This window comes from Bombus impatiens, unplaced genomic scaffold (genome assembly GCF_000188095.3).
Source record: "Bombus impatiens unplaced genomic scaffold, BIMP_2.2 scf_0089, whole genome shotgun sequence".
Taxonomy (NCBI): domain Eukaryota; kingdom Metazoa; phylum Arthropoda; class Insecta; order Hymenoptera; family Apidae; genus Bombus; species Bombus impatiens.
Window position 1 is genome coordinate 181,310 of NT_176508.1, and position 16,318 is coordinate 197,627.

A 16,318-nucleotide genomic window follows, 5' to 3' on the forward strand; every position below is an offset into this window, starting at 1 on the left:
GGTTAATCTAACATTGTACTACAAATATTAGTAGATATAAATAAATAAGCTCTTTTTAAAACAGAATATTTTTACGTTCATTTTGTATAACATAATAAAAAATATTGATGGAAGATAATAAATATTAATTGTATAAAATTATAAAATTATATTTTTTTACATTTTACATTTAAAACAAATTATAATTTTTTACATTTTAAATAGGTATTCATTTGTCAAATGCAAACGAGCTAAGTATTTTACTTGAGGAACGTTTTGGTTCGTTATGTTGTTCATTCTCCAGACTTAATTTTCTTTTTTTCGATTCCGAGGTCTCCGAAGTATTATTGTTTTGTGAACCTGTACTCTCTTCTTTGTATCTTGCCAAGGCAGTTTTTGTTAAATCTGCAGCACTCAACTCGGGAAATTCCTCCTGCAAACTTTTTTTATTTCTAGCATACCAACTGATAAACGTTTCTTTCTTTGGTCCATCTTTTGCCTCTTTTGTTTTCGACTTTAAAGGTATAGGTGTTAGTGCTGTTAACTTCTGTGGTTTTTCTGGAGTTATTTCTAACCCAGCTAATCCTATTTTACATTAAAAATAAAATTTGAAAATATAATTAAACTAAGATAACTCTCCCCATTTCACCCCCCATTTTAGTAATAATACCTTTCGTCGCCGGAGAATTTCCACTTTTTAAAAAAGGATTACTTCTTCTTATTGATAATGATTCAGTCATAGATAACGGTTTAATTTCTATATCTGGCTTTTTCGTAATAGTTAATGAAGGTGTGGGCTCTTCAATATCATTATTCGATTCTTCATCGTCACTTTTATTGACATTTTCATCATTGTTGTCATTATTTTCTATGTCCTCCTTCTTTTCTTCTACCTTTATATCAGCAATCGACTCCAATTTATTGGATAAAGCTATTCGATTTATTCTTCGTGCATATTTAATTGCCAATTCTATAACTTTTTCTGAAGCGATTTGTTCGCATAATTCTACCGCTCGATACTCCAAATTACTTCGGCAAGCAAGCTAATTAAATAAAATTAATAAATACGTAGAAAGATACATCAATAATATATAAATTTAATAAACCACAAATATTAAATTTACCGCAATAAGAGACAGCACTGCTTCGTTCTCTTCTGGAGGACTGGTTCCTAACTTCCATAATTTTAGTTCTTTTTCCGTTTTCTCAGTTTCAGGTTCACAAAGCGGCAGACGTAACGATACTTCTGTTATTACTGGGCGAGGTGTAGTTGGCGGATAATGACTTCCCTTGCATAAAATGCAACGAGCGATACTTTGTTGTTCGTTTATCCCAATTATAAAATAATGATCTGCTTTACCCTTAGACTGTTCCAAATTTATTAATGTAATATAACGGATGTAATGTAGTGAAATATATTTCTTACTTGTTCACTCATATCACTGGCCACTTTCCATAAAGAAGACTTTTTATTATATACTCTTATAACATCATCAGCATCCATTGTTACGGGGGATCCAAAATCGGTAATTCCTAACCACATTAATTCTGATGATGATGACAAAGGGAGACATAGTGTTCGACTAATTAAATTTACTCCCCGAATTTGAATTGACAGTAAATTCATACACTGATCTCCTGACGCCCCTATTTAAATATCTCATTTTTTAACAAAAACTTGTTAAAAAATAAAAAGTAAAAATGATCAAAATACCTGTTCCAGTATGATAAGCAAGTACTAAATTATTTTTCAGTCCATTCATTGCTACTACAGGACCCGGCAGAGCTACAATTTCACGCTGGGTGCCTCCTACAGTAAAAATTCTTAAATGTCTCCTGGATGTTGCAAGTGCTACAAAATTATCACCAGCTGCAATACAATGTCCTTCTTCATCTTCAGGAAGATCTAATGACCATTCTTTATTTCCAGAACCCCAACCTATTTTTCATTTAATTATACTTTTTAAATAAATTGAATAAATCTGGTTCAAGCAATAATTATGTATAGTATTAACCTTGTAATGCTATTACAACAAGTTTGCTTCGTGTATCACTACTTGATGGACAATTTAATGCAAATGCTTCTGGTGATAAAGCAGCTATTGTGTGTCTTAAGTAATTATTGATATGCATACTACGATGTACTGCCGCATCATGAAATTCTACTTCAATACTAGATTCGTCTCCATCTTCAGATGTAAAGCATCTTACCATACCCGTATCATTCCACACCTATATATTATGAAAACTAACATTTTAATATATGTATGTATATATTTGTACATATATAATGATTCATATTAAAATTTACAAAAAATTTTACCATAAATCGAGATAACAAATGTACTGGTGATGAACCAGGTTGAAATGGTGGTTGTAAATGAATTTCAGGTATAAAAACATTTGCACCATGTTGTGATTTTTCAGAATCTACTACATCAGAATGACTTTTTTGGTCATCTTCAAGTTCTATTGATGCTTTAATTTTGTTTAAAGATATAACATTTTCGCCGTCATCATCGTCATCATCATCTTCTGGAATATCAACATTACTATCTTCGACATCTCCATTTGTTTCTAAAGGTAATTCATTACTTGTTGTTCTATTGGGAATTATCTAAACATATAAAAATGATATATTTATTTTTAAAGTTTTAAAAATAATATATATGTTTTACATATATGTACCTACAACATCAATACATCCCAATTGGCCTAAAGAGTCACAGAATGCAATTTCATCTGATTTATCAATATTCCAAGATAATGCAGTAATTTTAGCATTCTGTTGATGCCCAATATAGCCAATTAATTCTTTACTTTTTACATCCCAAACAACTATTTCTCCTTGTACTGAACTAGCAGCTAATAACGTGCCACATTCGGAAAACTTACATATATTAATTTCCTTAAATGAAGATAATAATATAATAGAATACATATTATATTAAATAAAATATTTAGATAAAAAACAGCATACAGTTTTCATATTAATACATTTTAAACGGAACAATTCCTTCCAAGAAGATCTTTCAACTATAACTACATCTTTTGCACAAGGATATGCAAGGTAACTTCCATCCTTAGGATGAAATGAAGGCACATTATACATTTTAGCTGTAAAAAATGAATTACATTTGGGCACAACATTGGCCCAAATATTTGCAACACGTTTTTCTTTAATATTCCATACTCGTATTGTACCATCTGCACTTGATGATGCCTACATAAATCAAATATTATAAAAGGTATCATTACATAAAAACAGAAAACACATCGAGTATATATTTTACCACAAACTCTTCTTTTGGATCCAAAGACAAACCTAGTATAGGAGCTTCATGACCTATTAGTTCTATGTTATCTGATGTATTAATATCCGTAACTTGTATTCTCATATCACTACAATGTAATATGTATTAAATATATATTAATTAAAAATTATTAAAATGCTTTATGCATATTTTACATACCACCCTCCTGAGACTATAATATTACTATTTTTTGTCGTTGCTAATGCTGAAACAGGTGCTGAAAATCTAGTAACTATTCCTTCTTTTTCAAGATCTGGATAACTAAGAACTTGAATTGTATTATTATCATTGCCAACAAATATTTTTCCATTCTGAAATCATTGAAAGATTTTTTAAAAAATTATGAATATCAGTAAGTATATAAAAATAGATTTCATAATTAATATTTTCATTTAATATTTCTACCTTTGATACAACTGATATAGCTTGTTCTGAGACACAACATGCACTTGGATCATCATCCATTAGATTTAACCAGGATCGAACATCTCCATCAGATCCACAAGTAACAAGCCCTCCTCTAAAAATATAAATATTATTTTTCTAATTACATGTTTTCTTGTATTCTTAAAAGATTGCTTTGAATGCATTGAGCTTTCCTTTAATGTTTCCTTTTATATCACTAAAAAGTTCTAAACAAAGGAAATAGTTAAAAAATGTGCAAAAATTGCAAACATACTTATGTAATAAAATATATTTATATTAAAAGTGTTAGCAAAAAATATCATAAAGTGTATGAAAAAATGTTGATTAGTATTTATATCTTTACTTACTTTTCACCAGTAAAATAACAAACATCTGTGTGTCCCTCTGGATGTGCATAACGCATAGGTTTTTTTATTAATGGCATTTTTCAATAGATTAATTAATAACTTTACATATAGTTGAATATAATATATTAACTAACTTTCTAAAATCTTTCATTAGAAAATTGTGATCCTCTACACCCGTATTTTGGCGCGCATTCTCCAACTGTACACGTTGTACCTCTTTGATTAGAAATTTTACAAATGTAAATTTAAATATTATTTACATTAATCACTTACATTAACCTTACACTAATATTACTTTACTTAATTTAATTTAATATATATACAAAATAATATGTAAAGCTAGAATAAAGGCTGGTGAAGGTTTTCATAGGAAGTATTTATGGACTTAGGGAATTTTTTTATATTAATGTATCAGTCTGGAACCTATGTTAAGATGCTGTTTCTGCAGCTAAATTCTATACGTTTGATAGCAGACGCAGCCTTTTCTAGACTGGCCTATGTTCAGCAAGGAGTTTGTAAATTTCGTCATTGTAAGATATAAATTTCTCTATTAGGATGACCATGATTTCAAAGGCTGCAGTGGGTATTGCTGTTGGCATAGCTGGAATTTTTGTTGGATATTGCTTTTATTTCGATCAAAAGCGTCGTAGTGATCCAGATTTCAAAAAGAAATTGCGTGAACGTAAGTCAAGCTATTAGGTAGTTTTTCCAAACCATGTGATACATAGCTTATTCATGCTATTTATGATTCTGTATAAAAAACACTTGTAATATTTGTCAATTATTTTAATGACATAATAATAAATTCATAAAGATAATTCATTATTTTCAGAAAATTATATTTTTTTATTTTATTAAATTTCATATCATTGTTAATATTTTAGAGTCTCTTATCAATATACTTTAAGATTTGGAAATAGTATTTCAATATATAAATTACTTGGTATATTGGTATTATATATACTAGATATATAAAGCTTAATATTATTATTTCATGCTTGTAGGTAGAAAAGCAAAGAAACAAGCCCAGAGTTCTACTTCAAAAATACAAGATTTGAAAGACCATGAAGTAGTACAAAGATTTTTCTTACAAGAGGTAATATTATATTTGTTAACTGTTTATCAAATATTAGACGATTAGTTTTCTTTTATTATATTACCATAATATGTTTTAAAGGTCCAACTAGGAGAAGAAATGCTTACTTGTGGTGATGTAGAAGGAGGAATTGAACACTTAGGAAATGCAGTTGCAGTTTGTGGACAACCTGCACAGTTGTTACAAGTTCTTCAAAAGACACTGCCACCACAAATTTTTCACCTTTTATTACAACGATTACAACCTATTAGTCAGGTATGCAACAAAACTAATCTTTTAATAGGGACAATGAAAGGGGAAAATTTGGTTTCTCACTTATTGTTACAGAAACTATCAACTCAAATTGCAATGGCTGAGGAAGATGTTGAGTGAAATACTATACAAATTGCGTTGAATATTCCAAAAAATAAAATCAAACCATTAGTAGAAAGTGTATGTTTTTTTGCTGAAGTAGACATTTGTGTGTCTTTAATCTGGTCAAGCTTTTTAATTATATGTTTTGTTCTCCTTAACTAAACTTCCATATTCCTCAATTGTATATTATTAACTAAAAACGTGATTACTTATATGCATTTAAATTATAAATGGAAGAAATTCTTGTATTCATTTCTAAATACAATCTCTATTTAAAAATTTTCATTAGCTATTTTTAAAATTGTGACTGCCACAATAATGATTTATAGTGTGCAGACCAAGTATGTATTAATTAAAATGGCAGAAGATACGTATATATATCACACAGACTCTAGAAAGATCTCTAGTCACACAAGATTTTCTTTATACGATATGAATATAATAAATTGTTCATATTTGTTAAATGTTTCACAATTTTAAGAGTGAGCAGAAGTATAAAAGTAATTAAGGAGTGCATTGATCTTATTATAAAAGCTAATATAATTAGTGCTATAGAAGTTTCAGAATAATTTTATGTATTGGTTGTTGTAACATGTTGAAATATTATACTCCCTTAAAAAGGAATTCATGTGAAATGTGATCCTAAATAACATGTTATTTCCTAGAAGCATTTACAAATGGCTAAAAGAATACTATTATGACTATATATTCATAATGAATATATTTTATAAAATTTGCACAAATTTATCCAAATATATATTCTACCTTGTGAATATAAAATTAATATCCTTGTAATAGATGTATCATTATAAGCATATGTACATGACATTATTTTCAACGGTACTCACTAGCATACTAAACACTTTATAATTATTTTTTGTATAAAAAAATGTTCTATTCTTATAAAGTAAAGGCAATAATAAGAAAGAATCTGTTTATATCTTAGTATTTAGCAAAAACTGTTTTTCTTAAAAAACTGTATCATGCGGAATTAAATAAATGTTATTAATAAAAAAAGGAATACGTTCAGTAATACCTTCTGCATTAAAAAATTTTAATGAATATAATGTAATTTATGTAATTATTTAAAAAGAGAGATGGAATATCAAAATTAAGATTTGAAAGTATTTTTTATAAAGAAATTATCAAACATATTTTTTTTTAATAAAACAAAATATAATATAATATGTTATGTCCTTTAATTCCCCTCAACATAACTACATTATACAATGTTTTACAAATATTATTTCTATTAACTATAGAGTTATCTGATCAGTCACTACCGCTATACAGTTAGCTCCCAATCAATATACAAATGTACAATTTCGTCTCTCAGACAGCAAAATGAATGAACACATGCCCTTGATATAACGGATAAAAGTAAAAGGAAGCAAAAAAAATATCAAAACAGTGCCCACAGTAAGAATAAAAAACGAGAAATACATATGTATAGGTGTAATGATCAAATGTTTGAATCGAGATAAATCGTCTTACAATGCTTTGCAATGATAAATTAACTCGTTATCATCGTTATAATCATTTAACAAATTAAAATATGAACGCTAGATTTTTAGATATTTTAGATATTTTTCATGATATAATATTCTGTAAACATATTTCATCCTAATACCTATGTTAATATAATTAGTTTTCTTGATAATGATATTTGTATTAAAAAAATAGGCAATATTTACATGTATATATAAAGTTTCCAAATATAGCTCCTTTGTATTTATAACTTTATTTCAACATGTTAAATGGTGCATATTATTATAAATAATGCAGTAACATTTTGCATAATTTGAAAATTATAATACGGCAGTGTATAGCTTTTACTTAAATTGTATTTAATATTATAATCAGTTCTGTACAATTCTTTTTACATTTACAAAGCGACAAACGAGATACAATTTGAGCAATTAAATATAGTTATCACAATGAACATTGTGAAATATATGATATATGATAAACCTTCTTAATCATTTTAAATTATGATAAAGTGTACAATAATATACTATGAAACTTTTATAAGTTAGGTTTTATATCTTTCTAAATTAATGGAATATCAGAATTAAAATTTTTGAATTCCGTACTTTTTTAATTTGTTTTCATCATCAAGAAAAACTAATTTTTATATCGCAGTTTAGGAGCGCTACTTTGAGTTTAAAATTTCATTCCTTGCTTCCGCCATAACATCCAGAGCGTTTTTTTGTATAAGAATTTTCCCAAGATCTTTACCGAGCTCTTCAGCACCCAAAAGACTTAAATTGCTTACTTTACCAGGTGCAACACTACAGTACAGTTTTGGTTCTCGATATGGACATTTTCTATCATGCAACAAATGAAAATTTTATGAATAACATATATATTCATTATAATATAATCTATTTAACTTATTTGCTTACTTTGAAGGTTCTCCATCATCATCAGGTATATAAAGCTTACTTTCAGAAGTACATTTGACAATTTTCTGCCCATCTAAAGACCACACAGCACCAGTAAGCATAAGAGTTTTGTCTTTTAAATTTGAAGAAACAGCAACTGGTGCTGAACATCCACCACCTAATGTCTTTAGAAAAGAACGTTCACATACACATCTTAAAGTTGTTTCCACATCATATAATGGCTCTAAAAGAGACAATATTTTCCAATCTGTCTCTCGACATTCAACCCCTAATGCACCTTGTCCAACAGCATACAATGCTTCTTCTGGTTCCAGTATCTATCAGAATAAAATGTAATAAAAAATGCAAAAATTTTTATTATGAAATTATTATAATTTCAATATATAATGAAAAATAAAATTATTATAATTTCATACAAAACTGTAGTAAAACTCACCTGATTTATTCTATTCTCCCAATTCAACCTTTTTAAACCAGCAACTGCCAAAATAATTGCTGCAAAAGGTCCATTTTCATCATCTAGTTTTCTTAATCTAGTATTTAAATTGCCACGAATATTTTCCACTTTTAAGTGTGGCATATTTCTAGCTAACTGGGCTGTTCTACGCAATGAACTAGTACCAATCACACTACCTTTTGGTAAAGTAGATAATGTTTCATTTTTGTACTTCTTAGACATAACAACTGCATCACGTGGATCTTCACGTCTATAAAAATATTTACTTAAAATTTCAAAACCTTTACTTTATCGAATATAAACTTAATGAAATGTATAAAATATACACAGTAAAATTATAAGATTATAAATTATAAGAGTATTTTGAAAACATATTATATATTGTCAGATATTATAGTAACATTTTTTGCCATTAAACATAAACACAAGAAAGAGATATTAAAGTTAAATAATATATATGAAAGTGCTCCACTTAATAAAATTTAACCAGAATGATCTACATAGACTATAGACAATACGTATTTTACATATGTAGTACGTGCCTTTCATGAATATGATAATTTTATTACAAATTTAAATTCTAAATAAACCACCATTTTGAAGTAGCAGAACATGAATAGAATATTACATTTGCTTGCAATATCATTAACTTTATTTTATACTCACTTTAATATGGCACCTAATGCCATTCCTTCTGGTAATGATGTTGGTAAATCTTTTAATGAATGTACCACAAAATCAACACGACCACTTTCAAGGGCAAGTTCTAATTCCTCTGTAAATAAAGATTTTTCCCCAATTTTAGGTAAAGATTTATCTAAGATTTTATCTCCTTTGGTCACCATTGTAACTGTAAATAAAATGTACAGTTTGTCATTCGAAAGTTCATTAAAAAATTCCATAGAAACAAATTATCTACAGATAAATACATATACAAAAAGTCATATAGGTATTTCTTATATAAGTTTGTATATAATGTTTACTATGATTTATATATTATATAAGAGTTTTAATCTTAATGTGTATGTGTGTATGTCTGTGTATGTGCGTAGTGATTATTTATTAACAATGACAATATAAAAACATTTAAAAACATATATATACATGCTACGTATATTATAATAAATAAATGTTTAATAAATTATTAATAAACAAATTTTAGAATTTTAAATAAATAAAAATTTGTATATATAATTTTACTTACTTATTTTAAATTCTTTTGTTGGATGATATTCTTTTAAACATTCTATTACATATTTTGTTTGTTTCAAAGCCAACTGAAATAATTATAATGATATTTAAAATTTAGTATAAAATATGCAGTTATACTTGTACTATATATATTTGATAAGGCATACTGCATACTACAGATTCAAAATACATAGTATGAAATAAATACTAAATATTTTCCAATACATAAAGCATCAGGATACAATATTAAAAACTGCTGACTAATGTACATTCAAGAACAATAATTATCTTATGACATGTTATAAATCATATATTATGTCATTTGTGTGTCAAGTATAATTTATAACTTTTTAAAATGGATGAGAAGAGCTATTTTAAGATAAAGCTATGGAAAGAATATTGTTTTTTATCCTTTTTACATTCTGAAGAATAATAACAGAGCGTATTTATCTAATTATTATTATTATTTCCAACCATATAAAATTTTGCAAATTACAGCAGTAATTAATGGCAAGCTATAAGAATTAACAAAATCATACTTTTTTCTTTTCTTATAAAAAATTAACGTATTTCTACATTTACCTCGCTTTTCCGAGACCCAACTCGGATTACGTCACGTGCGTCCGCATTCGTCATTATGGCAACTCAAATTTCTGTTCTTTTCGTATGTTAATTACCATATAATATTATTAACAATAATTATTATATAACAAGCTTATTTTATTTTGGAATGTTGCAAATGTACATTTATGCCCAAGGGACATAAGAAATTGAATTAGGTCAAAGATACGAACAACTTTCACTATACTTGCAAGTAATGTCTGACGCGGACATATAGCAACTTTAATATTTAAAAGAAAGAGTTGTATATTTCAGAATTCTCATGGCTATTACGTAAATGTTTGGAGTTTATTTCACAGTTACTGACACTGCAGCAGAAGGTGAATATAATTAAAAATATATATATGGAAGAAACTACATCCTTATGCACGTCATACTTCTACTACATAAAGACACTACAGAATGTGAATAATATGACTTAAGTGGAAGCGACGATACACGACCGACAACTGACAATGAGTAGAAGCAGTGTTACCAGATTCGAGTTAGGTTTGGGTTAGGTTCGGGTTAGGTTCGGGTTAGGTTCGGGTTAGGTTCGGGTTAAGTGTGGAAGTGGAATCCATTTATCAATAGTAGTGTAGAATCGTGAAGTAGAATGCTTCTTAATGCGTATAACAAATGTAACATTCGATAAAGATAGCGCAATATTTGAAAAGTTTATTTCATAAAATTAAATATTTTGACTTTTAAATAAAAATATTTTTAATTTACATTTTTATTTCTGATATGTATTTATGAAAGATTAACCGGAAATCACAACACTGTTTTGGTAAATAGCATTATATATTTTACGAATTTTAATTCATAATATTTAAAAAATAAATTTAGTTTACATGTAAAAACAAACATATATACATAATTAGGTACATTGATAAAATTTTAATTAACGATATATATGTATACATAATTATATACATGTATATATGAAAATTAGAAATAAATATTTTATATATAACATAATTGCACTTTTCTATATAGTTTTAATAAATATAAAACATAATTTCACAAAGTATTTATCATTATGTACAATATTAATATTATATTGTAGATACATAAGATACTTTTTTGGAAAAATAGATTTCATAAAAAATATTTTATGGAAAACAACTATATTTTCTTATTAATTATATTTCCATGAAACGTAGTTTTTGTTACTATATTATTATGCTCTAACCTGCCGAACATTGACTAGCTTCATAGGGATGTAAAAATTAAAAAAAAGAAAAATAATTTTATCTCTAATATGTCTAATTTTTTATACAAATAAAATGATATGAATATCTTATGTATTCAATATGAAAACGGGACAATTACATTACATGTATAATATTTTCGTATTTTAAATTGCACAAATGTAAATTATAATTAATTAATATTAGTAAAATAAAATAAGGATATTAGAAATATATAAAGATGTATTTCTTTTTATGGATGTGAAAATATTTTTGCTTATGTTAATATGTAACTTAGTTCGTGCAGAAATTTTTAATTAAGACTAGTTATATATATATGTAATATTCAATGCATAAGCAAAACCAATTAAGTTTTAAATGCTAGTTGAATACTATATTGTCAGCTTGCACTTTACTAAACGCATAAGCGAATTTTTAAATATAAATTAATAGATTAATTTCATGATAACATTGTATGTTTCAATGATAAAAAAAGCGCTAAACTTAATTTACCACCTGTATTTTTGCATTAAACAATTTATTGCAATAAACATCCACTTGTATTCTTTGGATCTTTGGTAGTTTGATGAATTGAATCTTCTTTAACAGGAGGTAAATTTTGTTCTTTTTCTAGTTTAGCAGGGTTTAATCCAGACAATGTTCTATATACATCCAAGTTCCATATAGGATGATGCGATTGCATTTGAAAATCAATTGGACTCACTAAACCAAAAGTAGCTTTTGTATCCAATGTTGGAACCTCCCCTGGTATTGTATGATGATAACTTTTAAAGTACAAATTATTAAAATTAAATTTTATTCAGAAGTTGCTTCCTTTAATCTGAGAGAGTGAGAGAGAGGGAGAGTGAGAGAGAGAGAGGGAGAGTGAGAGAGAGAGAGAGAGAGAGAGAGAGAGAGAGACAGTGAGTGTGTGTGAGAGAGATATGATACTTACATTAAACCATTTTCACGGTTACATTTATCAAGAGTAAGTTTTACTATAGGTGTTAGGCGTTTAAATACAGCATGTTGATCTGGCTTTACTCTAGGTGCTGGTCCATTTATTTTTCCATACTCCTGACATAATGTCTTTGCTTTCTTTAAACACGCTTCACTTTCCTGTAAGGCTTTAATTGCTTCTCCACACTTATCCATAGATAATAAATTCTCACCACAATAATTATAAGCCTATAAAGTTTAATTGTGTAAGAAATTTGTATTTTTTCATATTTATATTTTTTAATAATTTGTTTACATAGGATTGATAAAATGCTGCCTTGAGTTCCAGATATTTAATCCACTGTGCTGATATCTCTGCTTTAAATGGACGTAAGGTATTAGCAGCATCCAGAAATAATTTACTTGTTTCATTAGCTAGTGCTGATATTAAATTAGCATTATGTTTTAGTTCCACTGCTCTGGCTACTGTCACTATAACATAATGTGAGTAGAAAAATATACATTCATTAACATCTGAATAATGACAAATGATGTTGCATAATATTATGAATTTATTCATTGTTCAACCTTCCTGTGCTTCCGCTGTACATTGATTCACATATGCATTTATTATTCTTGGATCTAGATCACTTCCTAATGGTGGAGGATTTGCCAATTGTGGTAAAAATTCTGTTTGTACAAAAGTAAATATTCCTGCAGCCCGTCTTAGCATAGTATGTACATCTTTTGCTTCATTCATATTTATACTAAATTGTAGTGATGGTACTTCTTGTAATATTACTTATTTTACATTTCTGGTTATTTTATATCTTATTGCTTATACTTACTCATCCTTGGCAGCAATCATTGCAGCATGTTTCATGAACCAAAGTCCTACATTCATGCTCATATTAGCTGCTTCATAAACAGAATCAGCACTAGAACTATAATAGATATTTTAAATTATATGGTAAAACTATTTTGGATTAAATAAATGTAAAAGAATATATTACTAGGTACTTGATCCCAGTAAAGTATGTGTCCACTTATATACAATAACATTTCTAAGTTTGCTAGGATTAGGTCTGCCAACATGTTCAGATTGTTCTGCAGCAGAATTTATTTCCCATATAAATCCATACACTAAGCTTAAATAGCTATGAAAGGCTGGTTCTATAGTATCACTTGAATTATTTGCATTTTTTATTAACTCTAAAAGACGACTTCTTGATAATCTTAGATCACTATAATGAACAATATAATACAATGTAACATTGATAATATTATATTTTATTATTTGAAATAAATTTTTTATAATATAATGAGAATATTTGAAATATTCATCAAGCATATGTAGAATTAAATGCGTTTAATTTAATTTCTTCATAAATATAGCTAACCTGCATAGTTTTCTTGTAGCATCAGTAGGATCAGTTATTTTTAATTCGAATTTTTGATTTGTCGTGGCTTTTAGCACGTTACGATGAAACCAATGTGCCATTTTACTAACAATTTAAATTAACGTGTTCTCTTTGATATTCTCAGAGTACTTATAACCAATCTCTTCGATTTGACAGATAAAGGAAATCGAAGTAAAGCAGACAGCACAACACGACTACATAAACGTTATACTCAATGAAAGATATTCCACTTTTTGCGCAAATCTTCGCACACTTCCGCTCTGTGTGTCAGCGTGTAACCAAGAGTCGGCCGTCATATTTATTTTCTAAAAAGGTAAAAAATATATCAAAAAACAATGTATGTATAGCAGTAGATAATATTTTAGATACATAATAATATATGTCGTATCTCATTATTGGTATGATAATTGTGTCTTAACAAAATTCACACATTTGTTATTTAACCTATACAATTTTGGTGAAATATATAACATATACAGTGGCTCGCGAAAGTATTCGAACATTTACACTTGCAAATTTCAATTAACAAAATGAGGTACTAAACTAATTTGTTAAAACAATTTGGTATCTATAGTGACGGGAAAGTCTCAAGATTACATCAGTAAAATTTGAAAACGATTCAATATAGACAGGAGTTGTGATAGATTTGTTAGAAACATTCATGATAAGTGTCTCACAAAAGTATTCGAACATTGTAACGTTGTTGATAGTTTTTCATCTTCCTTTGCACCGAATGTAAACATCGTTGCTAAATGAAAATATTGGTCATTCACTTGATGTTAGGATATCGTTTCAGTAACAGGAACGTAAAAGTGTGCACAATGGTATTTAAAATGAATACCAAAAAATCTGAAACAAAAAAGTGTGAAAGAAAAAAAAAATATTCCGATTACATGAAAACAGCAAATCATATAACGAGATTGCCGGAATTGTGAGCAGAAGTCTACAATGCATTATATAATAAAAAAGTCAAAGAATGAGGGAACACTTGAAAACAAAGATCGATCAGGTCGGCAAAAGAAATTGACTGGAAGAAAGGAGAAAGTTATTATTCGCGAATTAAAAAAAAATCCTACTAAATCCGCTCCTCAACTCGCAAGTATGGTAGCTAGTATATTTCATAAAAAAGTTTACCCGGAATTATGTCAACGAATCTTACGAAACAATGGTTTTCATAGCAGAGTACCGCGAAAGAAGTCATATATTAATGCGGTAAATCATAAAAAAGATTGACTTTTGTAAAAACCTATATTAATAAAGATATCAAATTTTTATTTATTAGGATAGTTTTTCTCGTTTTTAAATTAGTTATATTTTAATTTTCTTATCAACTTTTCGATCTTTTGTAAAAATATTCTTACAATATGTGATGTCCTTGAAATCTAATGATATTTTATCTACAGGCTGATAAAATTGAGAGATATCACAAAGAAATGTAACTGCAGAGTTTCTTTTATATAAATTTATTATTATCATTAATCATGATGTAATACTTAAATAAATCTGTTATTATTTTTCTTTTTTTAGATGGGTGAACACACAGGCTTAACAAACTGTGAGGCTCGGGAACTTTGCAAAAAGCCTGACCCAGCGACAAATGGTTATATAATGCAACAAACAATGTATCGTATTAAAGATCCAAGAAAATCATTACCTTTTTATACTGAAGTACTCGGTATGCAGTTATTACAGAAACTTGACTTTCCTGAAATGAAATTCTCTCTGTACTTTTTGGGATATGAAGATCCAAAAGACATACCTACTGATAAGAGAGAAAGTATTGAATGGACATTTAGTCGCAAAGCTACTTTAGAACTTACTCAGTATGTTTAAAAATATATATAGTCTAACATATTAACTTAAATTTATTAGAATTAATTTTGGCTGCTTTTTTGTAGTAATTGGGGTACAGAAACTGACCCTGATCCCAAGTACCATAATGGGAATACTGAACCTAGAGGATTTGGTAATATACTCTTTAACTATTATATAATTGTTGAGATACAAAATAAAAAATTATTATATACATGTACAACATATTCCCTTAATTTGTAGGTCACATTGGAATCACAGTACCTGATGTAGAAAAAGCATGTGAAAGATTTGAAAAGTTAAATGTGGAATTTGTAAAGAAGCCTAATGATGGTAACATGAAAGGAATTGCTTTTATCAAAGATCCAGATGGTTATTGGATTGAAATTTTAAATCCAGTAAATATTGCAAATTTAATACCAAATCAATAAAGGATTTGGTATAATGTAATTCTTTTGAATACTCACAAATGTATAAATTTCATTAAACAAAACAATCAGAACTAAACCAAACCATTTTTATGCATATGTATATTTAATTTTATATGTACATGTACATGTGCATAGTAAAATTGTAAGATTGTAATTATTCATATTTATGTATATTTTATAGCACCTGTACATTATTATATTACATTGTGTTATATGTATAATTTATGTATAATGTAACATCTAATTATTCTTTAGTAAATAAAATCAAAATATTTATTTTTAAACAATCAACTTTTTTTAAAAATAGGTTCACATAAATTTTCCCCCGTTTTATATATAAGTATATATAGTTT

At 27.6% G+C, this 16,318-nt stretch overlaps 5 protein-coding genes across 8 annotated transcripts; 2 read left to right on the plus strand and 3 right to left on the minus strand.

Annotated features, from left to right (window-relative positions):
- Nucleotides 1-128: 128 nt before the first annotated feature.
- On the minus strand, nucleotides 129-4,481 carry LOC100742169 (WD repeat and HMG-box DNA-binding protein 1). Of its 3 annotated transcripts, XM_033318352.1 has the most exons (16): nucleotides 4,340-4,481; nucleotides 4,201-4,265; nucleotides 4,067-4,103; nucleotides 3,699-3,813; nucleotides 3,453-3,604; nucleotides 3,273-3,381; nucleotides 2,960-3,202; nucleotides 2,672-2,887; nucleotides 2,303-2,596; nucleotides 1,995-2,211; nucleotides 1,694-1,918; nucleotides 1,406-1,626; nucleotides 1,104-1,346; nucleotides 650-1,022; nucleotides 187-564; nucleotides 129-154 (listed from the first exon to the last, which is right to left on the minus strand). In XM_033318352.1, the coding sequence occupies exons 4-15, from the start codon at nucleotides 3,756-3,758 to the stop codon at nucleotides 209-211; spliced, it is 2,709 nt and encodes a 902-aa protein (XP_033174243.1). In that variant the 5' UTR covers nucleotides 3,759-3,813; nucleotides 4,067-4,103; nucleotides 4,201-4,265; nucleotides 4,340-4,481; the 3' UTR covers nucleotides 129-154; nucleotides 187-208. The 3 variants fall into 3 exon arrangements, with proteins under 3 accessions (XP_033174243.1, XP_024228435.1, XP_012249890.1); XM_024372667.2 differs by having other exon boundaries at nucleotides 4,067-4,423; XM_012394467.3 differs by lacking the exon at nucleotides 129-154 and having other exon boundaries at nucleotides 209-564; nucleotides 4,067-4,265.
- Nucleotides 4,482-4,513: 32 nt separating this feature from the next.
- LOC100743583 (mitochondrial import receptor subunit TOM20 homolog) lies at nucleotides 4,514-6,446 on the plus strand. The gene is made up of 4 exons (XM_003485871.4): nucleotides 4,514-4,748; nucleotides 5,071-5,162; nucleotides 5,244-5,417; nucleotides 5,490-6,446. Exons 1-4 carry the CDS (start codon nucleotides 4,622-4,624, stop codon nucleotides 5,532-5,534), a joined length of 438 nt encoding a protein of 145 aa, XP_003485919.1. The 5' UTR covers nucleotides 4,514-4,621; the 3' UTR covers nucleotides 5,535-6,446.
- Nucleotides 6,447-7,342: 896 nt separating this feature from the next.
- Nucleotides 7,343-10,839, minus strand: LOC100744759 (porphobilinogen deaminase). The gene is made up of 6 exons (XM_003485881.4): nucleotides 10,152-10,839; nucleotides 9,583-9,655; nucleotides 9,045-9,228; nucleotides 8,358-8,628; nucleotides 7,922-8,238; nucleotides 7,343-7,843 (listed from the first exon to the last, which is right to left on the minus strand). The coding sequence occupies exons 1-6, from the start codon at nucleotides 10,203-10,205 to the stop codon at nucleotides 7,669-7,671; spliced, it is 1,074 nt and encodes a 357-aa protein (XP_003485929.1). The 5' UTR covers nucleotides 10,206-10,839; the 3' UTR covers nucleotides 7,343-7,668.
- An 853-nt stretch (nucleotides 10,840-11,692) lies between these two features.
- LOC100745844 (BRO1 domain-containing protein BROX) lies at nucleotides 11,693-13,841 on the minus strand. The gene is made up of 7 exons (XM_003485890.4): nucleotides 13,702-13,841; nucleotides 13,315-13,545; nucleotides 13,150-13,245; nucleotides 12,890-13,068; nucleotides 12,618-12,793; nucleotides 12,318-12,550; nucleotides 11,693-12,147 (listed from the first exon to the last, which is right to left on the minus strand). Exons 1-7 carry the CDS (start codon nucleotides 13,800-13,802, stop codon nucleotides 11,901-11,903), a joined length of 1,263 nt encoding a protein of 420 aa, XP_003485938.1. The 5' UTR covers nucleotides 13,803-13,841; the 3' UTR covers nucleotides 11,693-11,900.
- A 55-nt stretch (nucleotides 13,842-13,896) lies between these two features.
- On the plus strand, nucleotides 13,897-16,256 carry LOC105682132 (lactoylglutathione lyase). 2 transcript variants are annotated; one of them, XM_012394489.3, is made up of 4 exons: nucleotides 13,897-14,035; nucleotides 15,250-15,545; nucleotides 15,621-15,688; nucleotides 15,778-16,256. In XM_012394489.3, the coding sequence occupies exons 1-4, from the start codon at nucleotides 13,937-13,939 to the stop codon at nucleotides 15,963-15,965; spliced, it is 651 nt and encodes a 216-aa protein (XP_012249912.1). In that variant the 5' UTR covers nucleotides 13,897-13,936; the 3' UTR covers nucleotides 15,966-16,256. The 2 variants fall into 2 exon arrangements, with proteins under 2 accessions (XP_012249912.1, XP_012249911.1); XM_012394488.2 differs by lacking the exon at nucleotides 13,897-14,035 and adding an exon at nucleotides 14,531-14,934.
- The last annotated feature ends 62 nt before the right edge of the window (nucleotides 16,257-16,318 follow it).

Bases quoted from the DNA above. Each gene is read 5' to 3' on its own strand.
- LOC100742169 (XM_024372667.2), bottom strand. From the start codon at position 4,143: ATGCCATTAATAAAAAAACCTATGCGTTATGCACATCCAGAGGGACAC. The intron at 2,597-2,671 runs GTAGGTACATAT...TTATATGTTTAG, and splicing joins AATTGGGATGTATTGATGTT to ATAATTCCCAATAGAACAAC. The intron at 565-649 runs GTATTATTACTA...AATGTAAAATAG, and splicing joins AAATTCTCCGGCGACGAAAG to GATTAGCTGGGTTAGAAATA.
- LOC100743583 (XM_003485871.4), top strand. From the start codon at position 4,622: ATGACCATGATTTCAAAGGCTGCAGTGGGTATTGCTGTTGGCATAGCT. The intron at 4,749-5,070 runs GTAAGTCAAGCT...TCATGCTTGTAG, and splicing joins CAAAAAGAAATTGCGTGAAC to GTAGAAAAGCAAAGAAACAA. The intron at 5,418-5,489 runs GTATGCAACAAA...TTATTGTTACAG, and splicing joins GATTACAACCTATTAGTCAG to AAACTATCAACTCAAATTGC.
- LOC100745844 (XM_003485890.4), bottom strand. From the start codon at position 13,802: ATGGCACATTGGTTTCATCGTAACGTGCTAAAAGCCACGACAAATCAA. The intron at 13,069-13,149 runs GTAAGTATAAGC...ACTACAATTTAG, and splicing joins ATGATTGCTGCCAAGGATGA to TATAAATATGAATGAAGCAA. The intron at 12,551-12,617 runs GTAAACAAATTA...TAAACTTTATAG, and splicing joins CAGCATTTTATCAATCCTAT to GCTTATAATTATTGTGGTGA.
- LOC105682132 (XM_012394488.2), top strand. From the start codon at position 14,671: ATGCATTATATAATAAAAAAGTCAAAGAATGAGGGAACACTTGAAAAC. The intron at 14,935-15,249 runs GTAAATCATAAA...TTCTTTTTTTAG, and splicing joins AGAAGTCATATATTAATGCG to ATGGGTGAACACACAGGCTT. The intron at 15,546-15,620 runs GTATGTTTAAAA...GCTTTTTTGTAG, and splicing joins GCTACTTTAGAACTTACTCA to TAATTGGGGTACAGAAACTG.
- LOC100744759 (XM_003485881.4), bottom strand. From the start codon at position 10,205: ATGACGAATGCGGACGCACGTGACGTAATCCGAGTTGGGTCTCGGAAA. The intron at 9,656-10,151 runs GTAAATGTAGAA...TAATTATTTCAG, and splicing joins TTGGGTCTCGGAAAAGCGAG to TTGGCTTTGAAACAAACAAA. The intron at 7,844-7,921 runs GTAAGCAAATAA...GTTGCATGATAG, and splicing joins GATGATGGAGAACCTTCAAA to AAAATGTCCATATCGAGAAC.